At 38.4% G+C, this 14,210-nt stretch overlaps 1 protein-coding gene across 7 annotated transcripts in view; it reads left to right on the top strand.

Moving 5' to 3' along the window:
- The window catches only part of RAB8B (RAB8B, member RAS oncogene family), a 40,167-nt gene that overhangs the window by 11,398 nt on the left and 14,559 nt on the right, over positions 1–14,210 (top strand). For all 7 annotated transcript variants that reach the window (XM_026077847.1, XM_026077851.1, XM_026077853.1 and 4 more), the window contains one exon: positions 13,390–13,450. In XM_026077847.1, the coding sequence (XP_025933632.1) occupies positions 13,390–13,450 (61 nt within the window). The remainder of the gene's footprint in view (positions 1–13,389; positions 13,451–14,210) is intronic.

Raw genomic sequence — 14,210 nt, 5'->3', positions numbered from 1 at the left:
GCAGCCTGTCACTCGCCCCGCGGTGGCGGCAGGGGCCGCTCTGCGCTCCCCCCTGCGGGCGGCCTGCCTCGGGCAGCGCTCCCTCCCCCGGCTCGGCCCCCGTGAGCGCCTTGCTCGTATCAACAGTTGGCTCTTCCTCGGGTGTGCGGATTCGCTGAGCCGCCTTTTCTTCTTTCTTGCCGTGGAAACCCCTGTTCTTGTGGACTTTTTTTTTTTTTTTTTTAATAAAAAGCTGTTTTCAGAACTGCCTCAGTAATGAGTCATATACGAAATCCATAATATGACACGAACAGGCTTATAGGTGCTTTTTTTGTAAGTTGTGCTCCTTATTGTTTCACTGCTGTTCCTTTCACGTTTGTACGTAAGTTCTCAGAAAATGGAAGATGGCTTGAGCTGTTCAGGCTGGTCGTTGCTCATGTTGGGCTGAGCTACGTAGTTGCAGTGACCAAACTGCTCTTAGCAGATCGTTGACAAATCTCTTTTCTTGGGTGAGCTTCTCTAAACGTGCATGTGCGTATTTATATACATATAGCTCAAATCTGCAGGGTTTGAAGTAGTTCTGTTTAAGAACTGTGTAGAAATGCCTTTGTGATTAAATAGAGGAACTTCCTTGATAAAAGCCGAGTTTGGTTATTAGACTCGATGGTGAAAAGGAGTGCTTCTAAAACTCAACTAACCTGTTTTAATGAGATCTAATATATTAAAACAGAGTACTGCGGTTTGAGTTTTTGTAAGACTTGTTTTAAAAGTTGTGTTTATATTTAGTTCAGCAGAAAGGGATTTTTTTGTTTTTTGTGGGTTTTTTTAAGTCCTTTACTGAGATATTGTTGAGTTGAAATCTCCTGCAAAACTGGAGATATATGGTTAACTTCTAGTAGTTGGGGTCACTTTTAAAATAAAATGAAGTATGCTCTTTTCAGGATGAAGGGATAAATTCCTGTGGAGGTTGCTAGTATTTAGGAGAGCAAAACCAATGTTAACTTTGAAGAATAATATTAAGAGAATGAGTAGGCTCTCTTTGTTTTAAGGAAATTGATTTAAAGATGAGATGAAATAATATATGACTTATTCTGTGTTACTGAAATGTCATTGCCTCTTTAGACACTTTATTGTGTTGAGCACTTGATGCACAGGGAAGAAGTGAAATCTTATTTAAGCAGATGTGAATGACTAAACTGGATATCACTGGCATTTCTATGGCTTAAAAAGAAAAACCAGTTTTTCTAAATTTCAAAAAAAGCATTTTTACAAAACTAAAATTGCATGCTCCTTTCCCCGCTGCTTGCTCTTTTCAACCACTTTTTCAAATGCTACATCAGTAACACCAACTGATCAAGGCCTGAGTAGCAGTTATCTAAAGAATATTTTGCTCTGTGTGGTACAATAAAAGGCTTAATAGAGATTATTAAATGCTGTATGGTTTTCAAAAAAAAAATTAAGTTGGGTGCTGTACTAAATATAAAATAACTCTTTAAAAAGAGATGGCTAACACAAATGGATGCCTCACTGTTTTTTCTAGTCATCTTTTATCATGATGCTTCTTGAACTGCTTAGTCCCTTGATGTTTCCTTTTGTGCACTGATTCACTTTGAAGTCTTGAGGATGCTGAAGATGGTGCTGTTTTTTCTTACCTTATTCAGTAAATGTAAGATTTTATTGTTGTATGTCCTTCCCTTATATTTGCTTTTATAAGGCACTGATATCACCACTAATCAACCTGAAGAAAGTTACTAATAATTGAGGCATATTTCTGATTTGTCAAGCTGTATTTATGGTTTCACAATCACATTTTCCTATTTGTATAATTTTTCTTCCAGTCTTTTTTTGTTTTTAGCGAAGGACCTACAAAGAGAAAAGTTGACAACACAGGAAATAGTGAAATTGTTCATACAAAGTGCTGATGGATGCTTAAATAAAGTACTCAGTTTTTGGTTTTTTTTCAGTCTTTCTCATGTATTGGTTGTATTACTTTTCAGTCACTCATGCAGATCTAAGCTGTATGTTCTTGAAAATGCTCTTTTTAAAAAAAAAAAAAGTGCAGTGAGTGCATGCTGATTGTTTGGTACTGGTCAGTTTTACAGTCATAACTAATGTATCTGATGAGCTTAGGGGAATTCTGTATTTAACACCTCTGAATTTATTCCTCCACTGATAAAGCATAACCAATGATGGCATGGAGGGAAACTCAGAAATGCAGTGCTTTTCCCAGACAGGCCTTTGCCAATTGAAATGAATTTTTCAGGTCCCTGGATTAGCATTCCTGGTTGAGTACACAGTCTTCCTGAGGTATAAACTGCCAGGCTGCCTTGTTTATATGCTCTCCAGAAAGAGGCTTCTCCAATACAGTGCTTCTTATTAGTGCCTTCAGCTCACAGTCATTTCAATTAGTACCTACTATGTTGTATGCCCTGAGTGGTACCCTAGATCTCTTCTAGTCTGTCTGATTCCTAACAAGACTGGAGTTGTTTTAACTCCAGAATCTGAAAAGGCATCTGCTTGAGATGTGATGTCAAATTTTATTGTTTAATCATACTCATAAATATTGTTTGTATGTGAGGTGAGCCATTTAGGGACCTCTAACTACATTATGTAAAACTTCTAATTGTTTTAAACTTTTTTTCTTAGACTCTACATCTAGAATTTGAACCAATTTTATTGCTATGATTAAATGTCCAAGCCCAAAGTATCTTTCTTATCCTTTCCCAGTTGCATTGTTATTCACTAACTTCAGTTACCAGAGTGATGGGAACTTTTTCCTGACAGTTGTGGAAGACAAAAAGAGGAGGAAAAGAATATGGAAATCTTGGGTTTTATTATAGAATATTCATATTATTTATATTCAATGTTCATATGATAGGAATGAGTCAATAATGAGTTGTTGTAGTTATTCTGTTTTCTTAACAACGTGCTTGTGTCACTGAGCCGAACAGCTTGTTTTACAGATTCCTTTCTCTTCTGCTGTCATGCAAGCCATGTCTGTAAGGCTAAATCTTGGTAGTTTGCTTGGAGGCTTACAGGTGGTCCCTTGATTTTTTTTTTTTTTTTTTTTTTTCTCCTCAAGACTGTGTTCATGCTATAACCATGGCTGTACTGGTTCAGACTGTAAGTCCATCTAGCCCAGTATCCTGTGGCCAACAGTTGCATAAGGAGTAAGAAGAAAGCGCAATGCATGCATGCTTATAATTTACCAGAATATTTTTTTTGAGTGAGCCTTGACTCAGGGGCTTTCTGTCTTCATCTTGGCTATCTGGAATAACTAAAACAGCCAGCAAACTTTGCCATTGACTAAGAGAAGTGAACCAGCAATCTGTTTCCAATGTTCCTTTAGTTACTCTAAGTGGTGTGTTTTCAACTTGTGGTCTGCAGGTCTTTGGCCTTCAGCAATCTGAAATTTATTACATGTATCTCTCATTTCTGAAGGGATTGACGAGCCAAAAAAATCCATCACTACTGTGATTACTAGTAAGGATCAGCTTTTCACTGTTAACATAGGATAAAACTCTTCTTACAATGGAAATTTATTGTGTAAGGTTATGTTGTTCAGTTTGCTTCCTGAGTGGAGACTTCTGCTTTTACACACATCTACATGGAAAGTAAAATGCAATCAAGTCAGCTAATTTTCACACTTCAACTCCTAAAGCAAAACTTATCTTGGAGTATCTAAAGTGCACTTTGTTAGTACTTTTAATACAGTGTGCGAGAATAAGAAGCATTAATTTGTTAGTCTCCAACTATCTAACTTGCTGTTCAAGTAGTGCTGTCTGGTAAAACTGGATTGGGTTTATCGTTCCAAATAGTAAGGCTTATTCTTTGCATTCCTTCCAACTTTTTGTATAAACTGGTTTCTATGAGAGTAAAGTCATATCTTTTAGCTGAGAGCATTTCTGACTTAGTACGAAGACTTGCTGACTCTAAAACAAAATTTGTCATATTTATTTTTAATCCAAGATGATACCAGTATTAGGCAGGAAGTTGGCCACACGAGGCAGTACTGTATCTGCGAGCTGAAACAATTTGTTGATTTTACAGAAGTAACTTTTCCTCGGCCATCATCTTGCAAAATAGGCCACTACTCCAGCAGTCAAGCACATGTGTGCTGACCTTTGAACACATTGATGAAAATCCTTTGACAAGCAAAATTACCAACTTCCCTTTTGCAGTGAAACTTCTATGTCTGTAATGTGTAATGGAAATTGTTTCAGTGTACTCAAACTATGCCTCACTGAATATTGCGGCTCTTGTCCCCACAGTTACTTGTATTATAGACAAAAAGTAGCTGAGGAGAGGCAGATTCTCCTCCAAAAGAGCATGGGCATACTAAAGCTTGATGGGAGGAAAAAAGGAGTCTCTTTTGGACTTCTCTAGATGATGGGAGCTATAGAAGAAAATAACCCTCATGAGCTTGGGGAAGGAATAGTCAGGAATGAGTTACTGGCAGTGCTTTATAAATGGTCATTTTTATTAAGGGAATTGTAAATCTGATTTTGAAAGCTGTGAGGCTAGTAGAAACTGTCTCAGGTGGTGCTGTTATTCTTGTATGCACTTCCATTCTGCAGGTGCAAGATTCATAAGATCTGGGACTCGGGTATCTCTGTGAGGAGGTGGTCAAGGGTTTAAGTAAGAAGGGGAAGACAGCATTAGGGAGGTAAATATGAAACTGGAGAAGGATTCAGAGTTCAGGGTATGTGATGGGGAGTCACCAAGATGCTAATCAGAAAGGATTGCTGTTAGAGATATCATAGGTTTAAAAGCTTGTCTCTTGTGACATTAAAACTGACACCAATGCCTAGCTGGTAACAAAAGACACCTTAGACTTTGATTTCCGTCTACCGATGAGATCGTATTGCCCTTTTGTGTTCTGTAAGGGGCCAACACAAATGAAATTGTTTGGCTTTAGTTAAAAATGCTGTTGCAGCTTCCTTGCTGTATGTTATTCTGAAACAGCGTGACAGATGTCAAACTGCTTCATGCCTATTCTTAATTGGCAGATGGAGCTCCATCTTGGGTATGTGTTATCTGGTTATCTGAGTGACAGGAGGGCAGCTTGGAGCTGCTTTTGTGACTTGCTGTGAATACACAGTTAAGAACACAGAGTAGCACTGAATGAGTGTAGGAACAAATGTATTGTTTAATTGATTGGTACAGGCTTTGAGAAAGGTATTGAAGCATATAGCTTCTGGGTTTTTTTGTTTGTTTTATAGGACTTCCCAGTGCTTCTGTGATAGGGCAGCTAAGAGCCATCTCTTTAACAGAAATACATCTTGAACTGACTTCTTCCAAAACTTACTGAAAATTCATAATACGTGGTGAAGAATACATGCAGTGTTTATAGTGATGTTTTATTTCAGGTTTTGTGATGGCATTACAAACAAACATCTAATTTCCAAGAATATTACATGGCTTTTTAGCTTTAATCAAATGTTATGGTAGTTTAAATACCTTGTGCATCAAGGTGACTCTAGATGTGTGAAATGGATGAGATCCATTTCATGCATGTGAATAGTCTATGAATAGTACTAAATTCAATGGAGTTGCACTGTATAAAGCTTTGTACAAGCAGAGTTGATCCAGAGGCTTTTAGTTGCCTGACTCAGAACTCAAGTCAGCAAGTTGTTGTTCCCACTCGGTGGCAGTGGGAGGTAATTTTGTACCTCCTTAAGTCTTTTTTTTGACCAACAGTTGTGTCTAATATCATTTAATCTTGTGAGTTTTAGTAAGCTTTCCTTTGAAATGTAAGCTATGGTCTGTTGTATAATGAATGAGTAGGGCATTCCAGCATTCCTATAAAACTTCCAAAAATCTTCATCTCTGCTCATCTTTTTGAACTGTTTCTAGTTTTATAGAAGTGATTTGTAATTTATATTTGCTCCATCTACCACTACCCAATTCAACATTTCTTTCCTCTGCCCCTAGCCCTGCCTTGATATCCCTGAATCTCTCAAGGAGGTGTTTGGCAATGTAGTTGTTAAGCTGTAGCAAAGTTTAGCTGTACAGACTAACTGTTTCCTTCAACTCTTCATACCACTGTGTTTTAAATCTGCAGCTGACAGAATCTGCATGCAGTGCCTGTCATACCTACTGCTGCAGTAGGAGATAAAAGGTGCATTGTTTGTACCATGTAAGGCTTTTCTATTTAACTCATTGATGACTTATCGCTGCTTCTTTTACTTCATGCATTGTAGGATCCTCTGTATGATTGTTTTTATATGGTGGCTCTTCCATTATAAACTAACAGTTGTATGGTCCTAAAGTCTTTATTTCTTCACTCTGAATAACCACTTCACTATATACATTCAGATCAAGTGGAGTCCTAAAGTTTTAAGAGGGTTTAAAAATACATAAGTGAATAAATAAAAAGCCCATTCTCCATTTCTTACTGGACAGTCATATAGGCTAATCTGGACCAGAAATTACTAAATAAAAATAAACCTAACCTCCTTGTCCAGTACTCATCAGTGCAGCTGAAGTGTGGAATACAAATAGTGAACAATGAACTTTATAGTGGTAAGGATAGTGTTGACTGTATAGGATCTTTTTAATACGGCTTTTTTTCAACCTTTTGGATGTTTAATATGCTTTACTTCTGGATGACGTGAGCTACTTTGCTGACAGAGATATTTAGTGCTTAAGAGTTATCTTGCTTAAAGAAAGTATATTCTGTTTTCAGCATCTACAAACTTGTCTGGTTTACAGGCAGGAGCTTCAAGTAAGTCTGACTGTACCTCGGATCATCTTTATCTCCTGTTTCTTTGGCTTTGTTTTTGGGGGATTTTTTTGGTTGCACTTATTAAATGATGCAGTTAATGGTTATGAATTGCATATTGTCCTGCTTTAAGTGCTGGTTTCTGACAGTCATCAAATACTTGGCTTCCTAAGCTACCTTTTAAATTGGGGAAAATCTGGCTTTCCTACCTCTCAAATGTGGCAAAGTTTTTCATGCGGTAGAGCACCGTATACTGCATGTCCTAGAGACCCGAGGGAAAGAGCAGCTTTGGAGCTGATGACAGATGCACAGATCTCCCCTTGCTGCGTTACAGGACAAGCGAGTGTGGAGCTGGGTTCTTGGGACAGCACTGCAGCTGCTTTTGGCCAGTGTCTCGCTGTAGGTGGAGATTCAAATACAGAACAATTCCTGTACGAGCACAGGGCTGCAGCTGGTCAGGTCGTATCCTGGCATTGGAGCTACGCTGGAGCTGCTCGCGAGCTACTTGGTGGCCACCTTCAGTCTGTGTTAGCAAGGACTTGAATTTCATCATTGATTCAATCTAGTTTGTGGTCAGCTGTTCGGGGGGGGGGGGGGGACTGTGACTGTGTGTGCTGATTCTCTTTGCTGTGCCATCAGTAGTGCTTGCAGGTAATGCTAAGCTGAATGAGGGAATTCATCCAGCTAAAGATTAACCTGACCAAAAAGAGAAGAGGATTTGGTCACCACTCTTCAGTGGCTACCCACGCCTACCCGAGTTTCAACTAGCTGGGCAACTGGAGCCTCAACTCAAGTCTGGTGAATGATTTTAATATTTGCTGCTCTCCAGTCGTACGTTGGCTTGAAAGGAATATGTTTTCCAAGCAGCTAAGTTAGTGCATTCCTCTTAGAAACAGTCAGTCTATAAATAAGCCTTAAAATAAGCAAACCATGCTATCTGTATCAGTATCTGTATCAGCAATTTTAATGTATTCCAGAACAACTTTAGATGAAACTAAGTTTTCACTGAATGTCACTTATTTTATATTCAGAATGGAATGAGCAATAGAAATAGGCTAGCTTCTCTTTATTATGCACTTTCATAGTGCTGTAATATCTAGGTTGCAAACTCTAAAAGAAATTCTGCAGAGACCTGTCCCCTTTAAAATTGTTGCTGAAATTGGTGATTTTAGTCTTGTCAAGTAGTATTAAGTTCTACTATTATTTTATCTTGCAGTCTTTAAATGTGGATCAAGTAATTTTTGATGTTTAAAATCATGCAATTCAAAGGCTCTTTGAAGGAGTTTGTAAATTCTGAATTCAAAATTCTGAAAGGAGAACCTGATTTTGCAGGACCCTCTGGTGTTGGCCCTGAAGCCCTCCAACATGCTGCTGCGCTGCCAGAGCTCCCAGCAGCGCTGCCGTGAACAGGTGACAGAAGCGCGTTAGAGTGCTGGATTCAGATGTTAGTATGATAATTGGATTACACTATAGGTCATTGAGCTGTCAAAAATCTGAATGTTTCAAAGTGTAGCTGGTCTAATTCTGATAATTGAGTTGTGTTTTGAATCTCATTTGTTTTTAAATGACAAGTAATTTATCTTGGGAAGGAAAGGGATGTTGGCGTGGTAGTTGTACCCTAGCTGAGGAGATAAGTCCTGTCAGAAGCTGCATTTTGCTTAACGTTATTATGAGCATTGATCTGATCTAGTTTACGAGTTCCAAGTGCTTATTAGCAGAAAACCGCCTTATGTCATATGTACATGGCACTTGCATCTTTTATTGCCTTACCTACTTTAGCCATTTGTGTCTATTTTTATTTTGCCACCTGTAGTGTGTTTAAACTTTCCTTCAAGAACCTTACTATGTTCATAGCTTTAAAGGTGCAAGACACTGCTGTTGTCATTGTGTAGGAAACCAATATTGGATCTTTTGTACAATTGAAGAATGAGGTGAAGGAGGGCCAGCTTAACCTGAAGAAGCCCATTCAGCCCATTCTGATTTAAGTTGTCTTGTGGATTCTTATGGGGTGTCCATATTGAATACAGCTTTGTCCTGTTAAGTCATAGAAGGATGAATAAATACAGTTGCACTTGTGTATAATTCTAAAATAAATGTATCTTGCAACTTCTGAAAAATATTGGCCTTCACCCTAGTGTGTTGCTTAATGTTTATCTGCCCTATTATTTAGTGGTTGCAATAAAGACTACTGCATCTTTAAGTTACATACTGATACAAATGTTGCTGAGATCATCTGAAAATTCCTTGCAGATGTTACTAGGAACTAAAGCCAAATGTTCAAGTTCAAAATGATTAGACTTTGCTCTTTTGCGTTAGGCACTGTATGACACACTAGATGTTGCAAGTGTTCCACACCCTGCCTATTACTCTGATCTTGTTTCCTACTTGGTCATGTTCTTGTGTTTTCTAGAATCCTTCAAAAAAGATCTAATAAATATGCATCTTTCTGAGGCTTCATTTATCAATCTTTATAGATTCAGACAGAAGTGATGTAGTAGAATAAAAGATTCCCTTGAAAACACCACTAGAAAAAAAMCATGGTTGTGTATGTAGCCAGCAATGCCTACTTCAGAGAACAAAAAATAATAATTCCTGGGTAAGCTTGCAGGAAAATCTACAAGAACAAATCTATCTCCCCCAACTGGCAGATGGCATATGGCAAAGAACAAGTTTCTGGAGGAGTGTTGTCCTGGGCGTCTGTCAGTGCTTGGTATCTGCTGGGGAGGTGTTGAAACCCTTCAGCCCTCCTCCAGGCCTGAGGTCAGTGCTGGCGTCTGCACGAGCCGGTCATCCTGTAGTGAGCGAGGTGTGTAAATAAGCATGTCGGTGGGCTTCAGTACCGATTGCCTATAGCTCTTCAAAGTATAGTTAAAAGCAAATGCACTTGCAGCCATTGGTTCTGACATGTGCTGTTGCAGTGTCTTGGAGATGAGGGGCCTGTGACAGCTCTGCAGAACTCAAACCTGCCCTTTGGGAATCGRCAGACAGTACCAGCTGTTAGAGCTGTATTACAGCCGTATTACTGCTGGCTAGTTCTGACGTTCAGCTATGCAGCTAGTCACTTGCTGTCTGCAAGAAGCAAAACCTACAGTGAGAAATATTTTGCAAATAATTCCCTCCCGGAATTCAACAAAACGAAGGTGAAGCATATTGCTTGTCAGTCATGTGCTTCTTCTTGCTTCCTATTTCTGAAGGTAGCTTACAAATTCACTTGCTTAGTTTAAGTTGCTCCTAATTCAGCCTTACTCTGAGTGACTGCAGGAGGATGTTTGTTTTTCTTTGCCTTTACATATCTATAAGATTCTAACATGCTGTGTCTTGCAGTAAAGTAGCAGTTCTCTCCAGCTCTGTCCATTAAAAAGTTCAAAAATCAGAAAAGACCTATGAACACAGTAGGATAGGAAGGACCAAAGCTGTGAACTTGGAACAAGCTCAGCTTGAAAGCTGATGCATGAATTCCAGACATTTTGATGCCCTGTTGCTTAAAACGGGAAGGAGACTTTGTATCTTGACTCCTTTCCCAATCTTGTAATGAATTCCTATTTTAAGTCCTGTGGGAATAAGTGCCACAGAGTTGCTGCTTATCAGAGAATCTCGTTGGAAAAAAATTATTTCCCCTTAATTTTGACTTCTTCCACTCTTAGCTCAAAAGAGGTAAGTGGTTAGATAAGTAGGGAGATTACCTACTTAAAAGGGTGGGGGGTTTATTGTATGCAAGTCTTGCAAAACAGATCTCTTAGTTTTCAGTTTGATAAATAAGATTTAATACTGCAGTGTCTTCTACATTCTTTCATAGATGGGTCTAAAATGAGACTCTAACAAGCAAGCAAGCTAGGCATTATTTTTTTTATGCCTCTGTTCAGATTCTTAGTGTTTAGTCACCTGTTTTTATTTCCACAACTTGGAGGGAAAAAAAAAAAACTTTAAAATGCTGCTGCATTGGGTGCTATACATATTTTTATAAATTTTTTGTGTTTTATATATATATATTTTTTTGTAAAGTACATCTTGCATTGCTAGAGATGGAGAGATACTGTACTGTGGAGGATATACGGACTAGTGTACACCATCACAGAGTGAAGCTTATTTGAATCCCACAAGAATTTACATCCCTCAAGGATTTAATTTCCTGGCTGGTTTCTTACTACAACGGCACCAAAAAAAAAATATTATTAAGCATAGACACTCTACAGAATTAGTGAAATAGTCAAAGGGTTTTATATTGCATAATTTGCATTGAACTCTGTACCCAAAGCGTTGCTCAGGCTTAGCCATGCGAGGGTATTCAGCAGGAAGTGGTAGCCTGTGTCGCCAGGCTTGCTCCGCGAACGTGTGCGCTCACCGCTTCCTCTTGCTGAAGTGAAAGAACAAAAGAAACATCAGTCTGTAGTTCATTTCAGCCTCTAAAAAGTTGCAGTTGCATTTGTTGAACCTCTTTGGATTGTAACAGAGATATTTATGGTTTTCCCCTGTATGTTGTTCTTTTTTTAGCTTTCGATTTCATCTTTATTCAATAAAAATGTTTGGTGGAGTTCCTGCTAGAAATCTGAAGTTCTGAGAAGCTATTTTGTGTGCAGATCCTGAGTTTTAGACATGATCAAAGAAATGGTTGTATCAACTGTTTCTGTGCCGTAAGGGAAATGACTAACCACTAGAAACCAGTCTGTGCAAGGCATGGACTGGTGCACCTAATATCTAACTGCAGTGTGAGCTCACTTTCTCGGAAAACCATCCCTACAGGAGTCTCATGCTCTCTGTGCTGATGTGTCTTAGTTTCATTAGTTCATAGTACATACAGAATTATCTTTGAACCACAGTAGTCTCTGAACCTCATTTTCCTGGTAGGGTTATTGTATTTAATACTAAGATTTCAGGCCTAGACACAAAGGAACTTCTAAAATTGATTTAATTTGCTGTTGTCCATGGTAAAATAGCCATTCCAGAAAAATCTATATTTGTGCTTTTGGAATCTGTGAGGCTAAAAAAAATATATTGAGAGCCAAGGTCATTTGTTTTCAGACACGAGTACAATGAAGTGTGACTTCAGCAAGTGTTACAAATGGTTACTAGAAAGAAATCTTTACAGCAAGGTGGATGCAAAGTCCTCCCAAATGTAGAATGGAAACACACTTGTAACTTCTGCTACGTATAATAAGAACTTTTTTGTAATAAATGTCATCCTTATATCGCTTTAGAGGAATGCAAGTTAGTAATAGATCTTTTTGCTTTTAAATCTTGGGGAACCTTGGGAATTTATGACTGTAGTGGTGTCATAGCATTTTAAAATACTGCAGTTAATTTCATACAGTGTTAAAAGTGCTGATGTGATGTTTGTACTGATATGTATTCTTTCTAACTAATGGGCTAAACTGTGTATTCTTATCGCATCAATATTAAATGGCTGAAACTTGGTATTTTCATTCAATTAAAATTTTATGCCCTTCTATGAGAAGGGTGAAAGTCAAGTAGTTAATGAATATCTATATTTCATTTTCAAATACTGCTGTAGTATATTTAAAAAAAAATCCCATAGCTTATTTCCAGTGATTCCTGTTTAAGCTGTGGATGAACTAGCAAAGCTAGAGACAGGATTTTCCCAGTTAAGATACCCTTGATAATGGTCACTTAAGGTACATCTGAGGAAGAGAAAAAAACAAATAAATCATTATGACTAAATATCAGGTAATCTTTAAGACTCAGTGAAGGGAAAATGGGCCATCAGCCTCAAAACGGACTAATTTTGGGGAGGCTGTTCTGAGATTCAAGAATCTGGCAATCACATAGCAGGAGTTCAGCAGTCTCGCAAATTTGAGCTATATTTATAATATAGATTTAGAGATGCAAAAATTAGAATACCCAACCTGCTAGGTTGTTTGGAAATCTTGGCTTGGATTCATAGATCCATTTGAAGACCCTTCTAAACCTTAACAGATCTTACTAGGCTCTTCTGAATTTATTCATTTTTTTTTTCTTTAACCCATAGTTTAAAAATCTGCTTTCAGAAACAATCACAGAACCAGTAGGTACCATGTGGAAGAGCAAGGGGGGAGAGAGGAGGGAAGCATTTTCTCACTAACTTTTGGAGCTTTCCAGGAAATTTTAGTTGCTCCTAAACTGGTGTTCTCAGAACAGTCCCATGGGTGGTCATCTTCAGTCACCTTTTGTAACCATCTGTGTATCTTTTATGTCCTATGATCCTTTCCCCTTCACTGTGATGTCTGATTAGATTGCATTAACCATGAGCATTAAAAAATAGGCACTAGTTTTGAAAAGCAACTAAGCAGCCATAGGATGTAACTTTTCTGCAGGTGCTGAGCCAGTAGAGGTCCTAGGGAACTGATCTGAATTTCAGGGACTAGTCTAAAGCTAAGAAAAATAGCAATTTAAACTAGTGGCCTTATTGGTATAAATTGGAAGAATTTTGAGATTAATTCTTCTCATAATCTTGACTAATTCTAGTAATGAGTCTGAATTTGTTCTATTTTCATTGAGCAGAATAATTTCCTTGATCTTTTGGATGCAGCTGAAAATCTTTGTGCATCCTCAGCACTTCCTAGTGCATGGAAGAAGTGACAGCTTCAGAATAATTATCTTTTGCCTAACACTGCTCTTACCAAATCATCAAAAGGAAACTGAACACTTCCTTTTCATTTGTTGCAAAACTTAAGTATCTTTTTCTCTGGCAGGAATCGACTTTAAGATCAGAACAATAGAATTAGATGGAAAGAAAATCAAGCTACAAATATGGTAAGTATTCAGTACGTATCGGATGGATCTTTGAGCGGGAGCACCTCATAGCTTTTGAGCCTGGATGTACTAGAAATCTCATGACTCTTTTCATTGGCGCTCCATGAGGCTTATGCTTTCTTTTAGCTTGGTCTAGAGTGGCTCTGTTTCAGTAGCACAGGAAATAGCCTGTTCGCGTACTAGTGTTAAAGCAACTTCCCATTATATCGAAAGCTGTCATCTTAAATGCAGTTTTAGTTACTCCATGTGGAAGATAAGTATTAATTACGTAGCAGTAGACTAAAATGTGAGCCAGAGTAGCTTTTAAAAATGTAATCTGAATTCTCTGATACTTGGATACCTGGTTGTACTCACAAATGGGCAGGTGATAACGCTGCTCGCGTGGTGCATAGTAGAGACTGAGCCTCCTGGTAGCAGCAGATGAGTAGTCGTAGAGTAGCTTTATTGTACATGCCAAACTCTTAAAAATGCTACTGGTGAATGTAGGGTTATTGCTGATTACTCAAGTCCTAGCAGAGATAATCGTGACCTCAGGAGTAATACTTGCATGCCAGCCAGAATCCTTGTGACAAAGGAAGTGAACTGCTAGAAGTGGTTGCTACAAATTTTATACCTCTGATGGCAGTCAGAAAGCTGGGGTGGGGGGGGTATTCAGGTCTTTGGGGTTCAGCTCCCTCTAGGTGTAACTAGTATCCAAACACTTTGGTCCTCCTGTTCACTCACAGATACTACTTTGAAGTCATCTAGGATAAAATATCAG

The sequence above is a fragment of the Apteryx rowi genome, unplaced genomic scaffold, assembly GCF_003343035.1.
Source record: "Apteryx rowi isolate R43461 unplaced genomic scaffold, aptRow1 scaffold_463, whole genome shotgun sequence".
NCBI lineage: Eukaryota > Metazoa > Chordata > Aves > Apterygiformes > Apterygidae > Apteryx > Apteryx rowi.
This window is presented reverse-complemented; position numbering and strand designations above follow the sequence as displayed.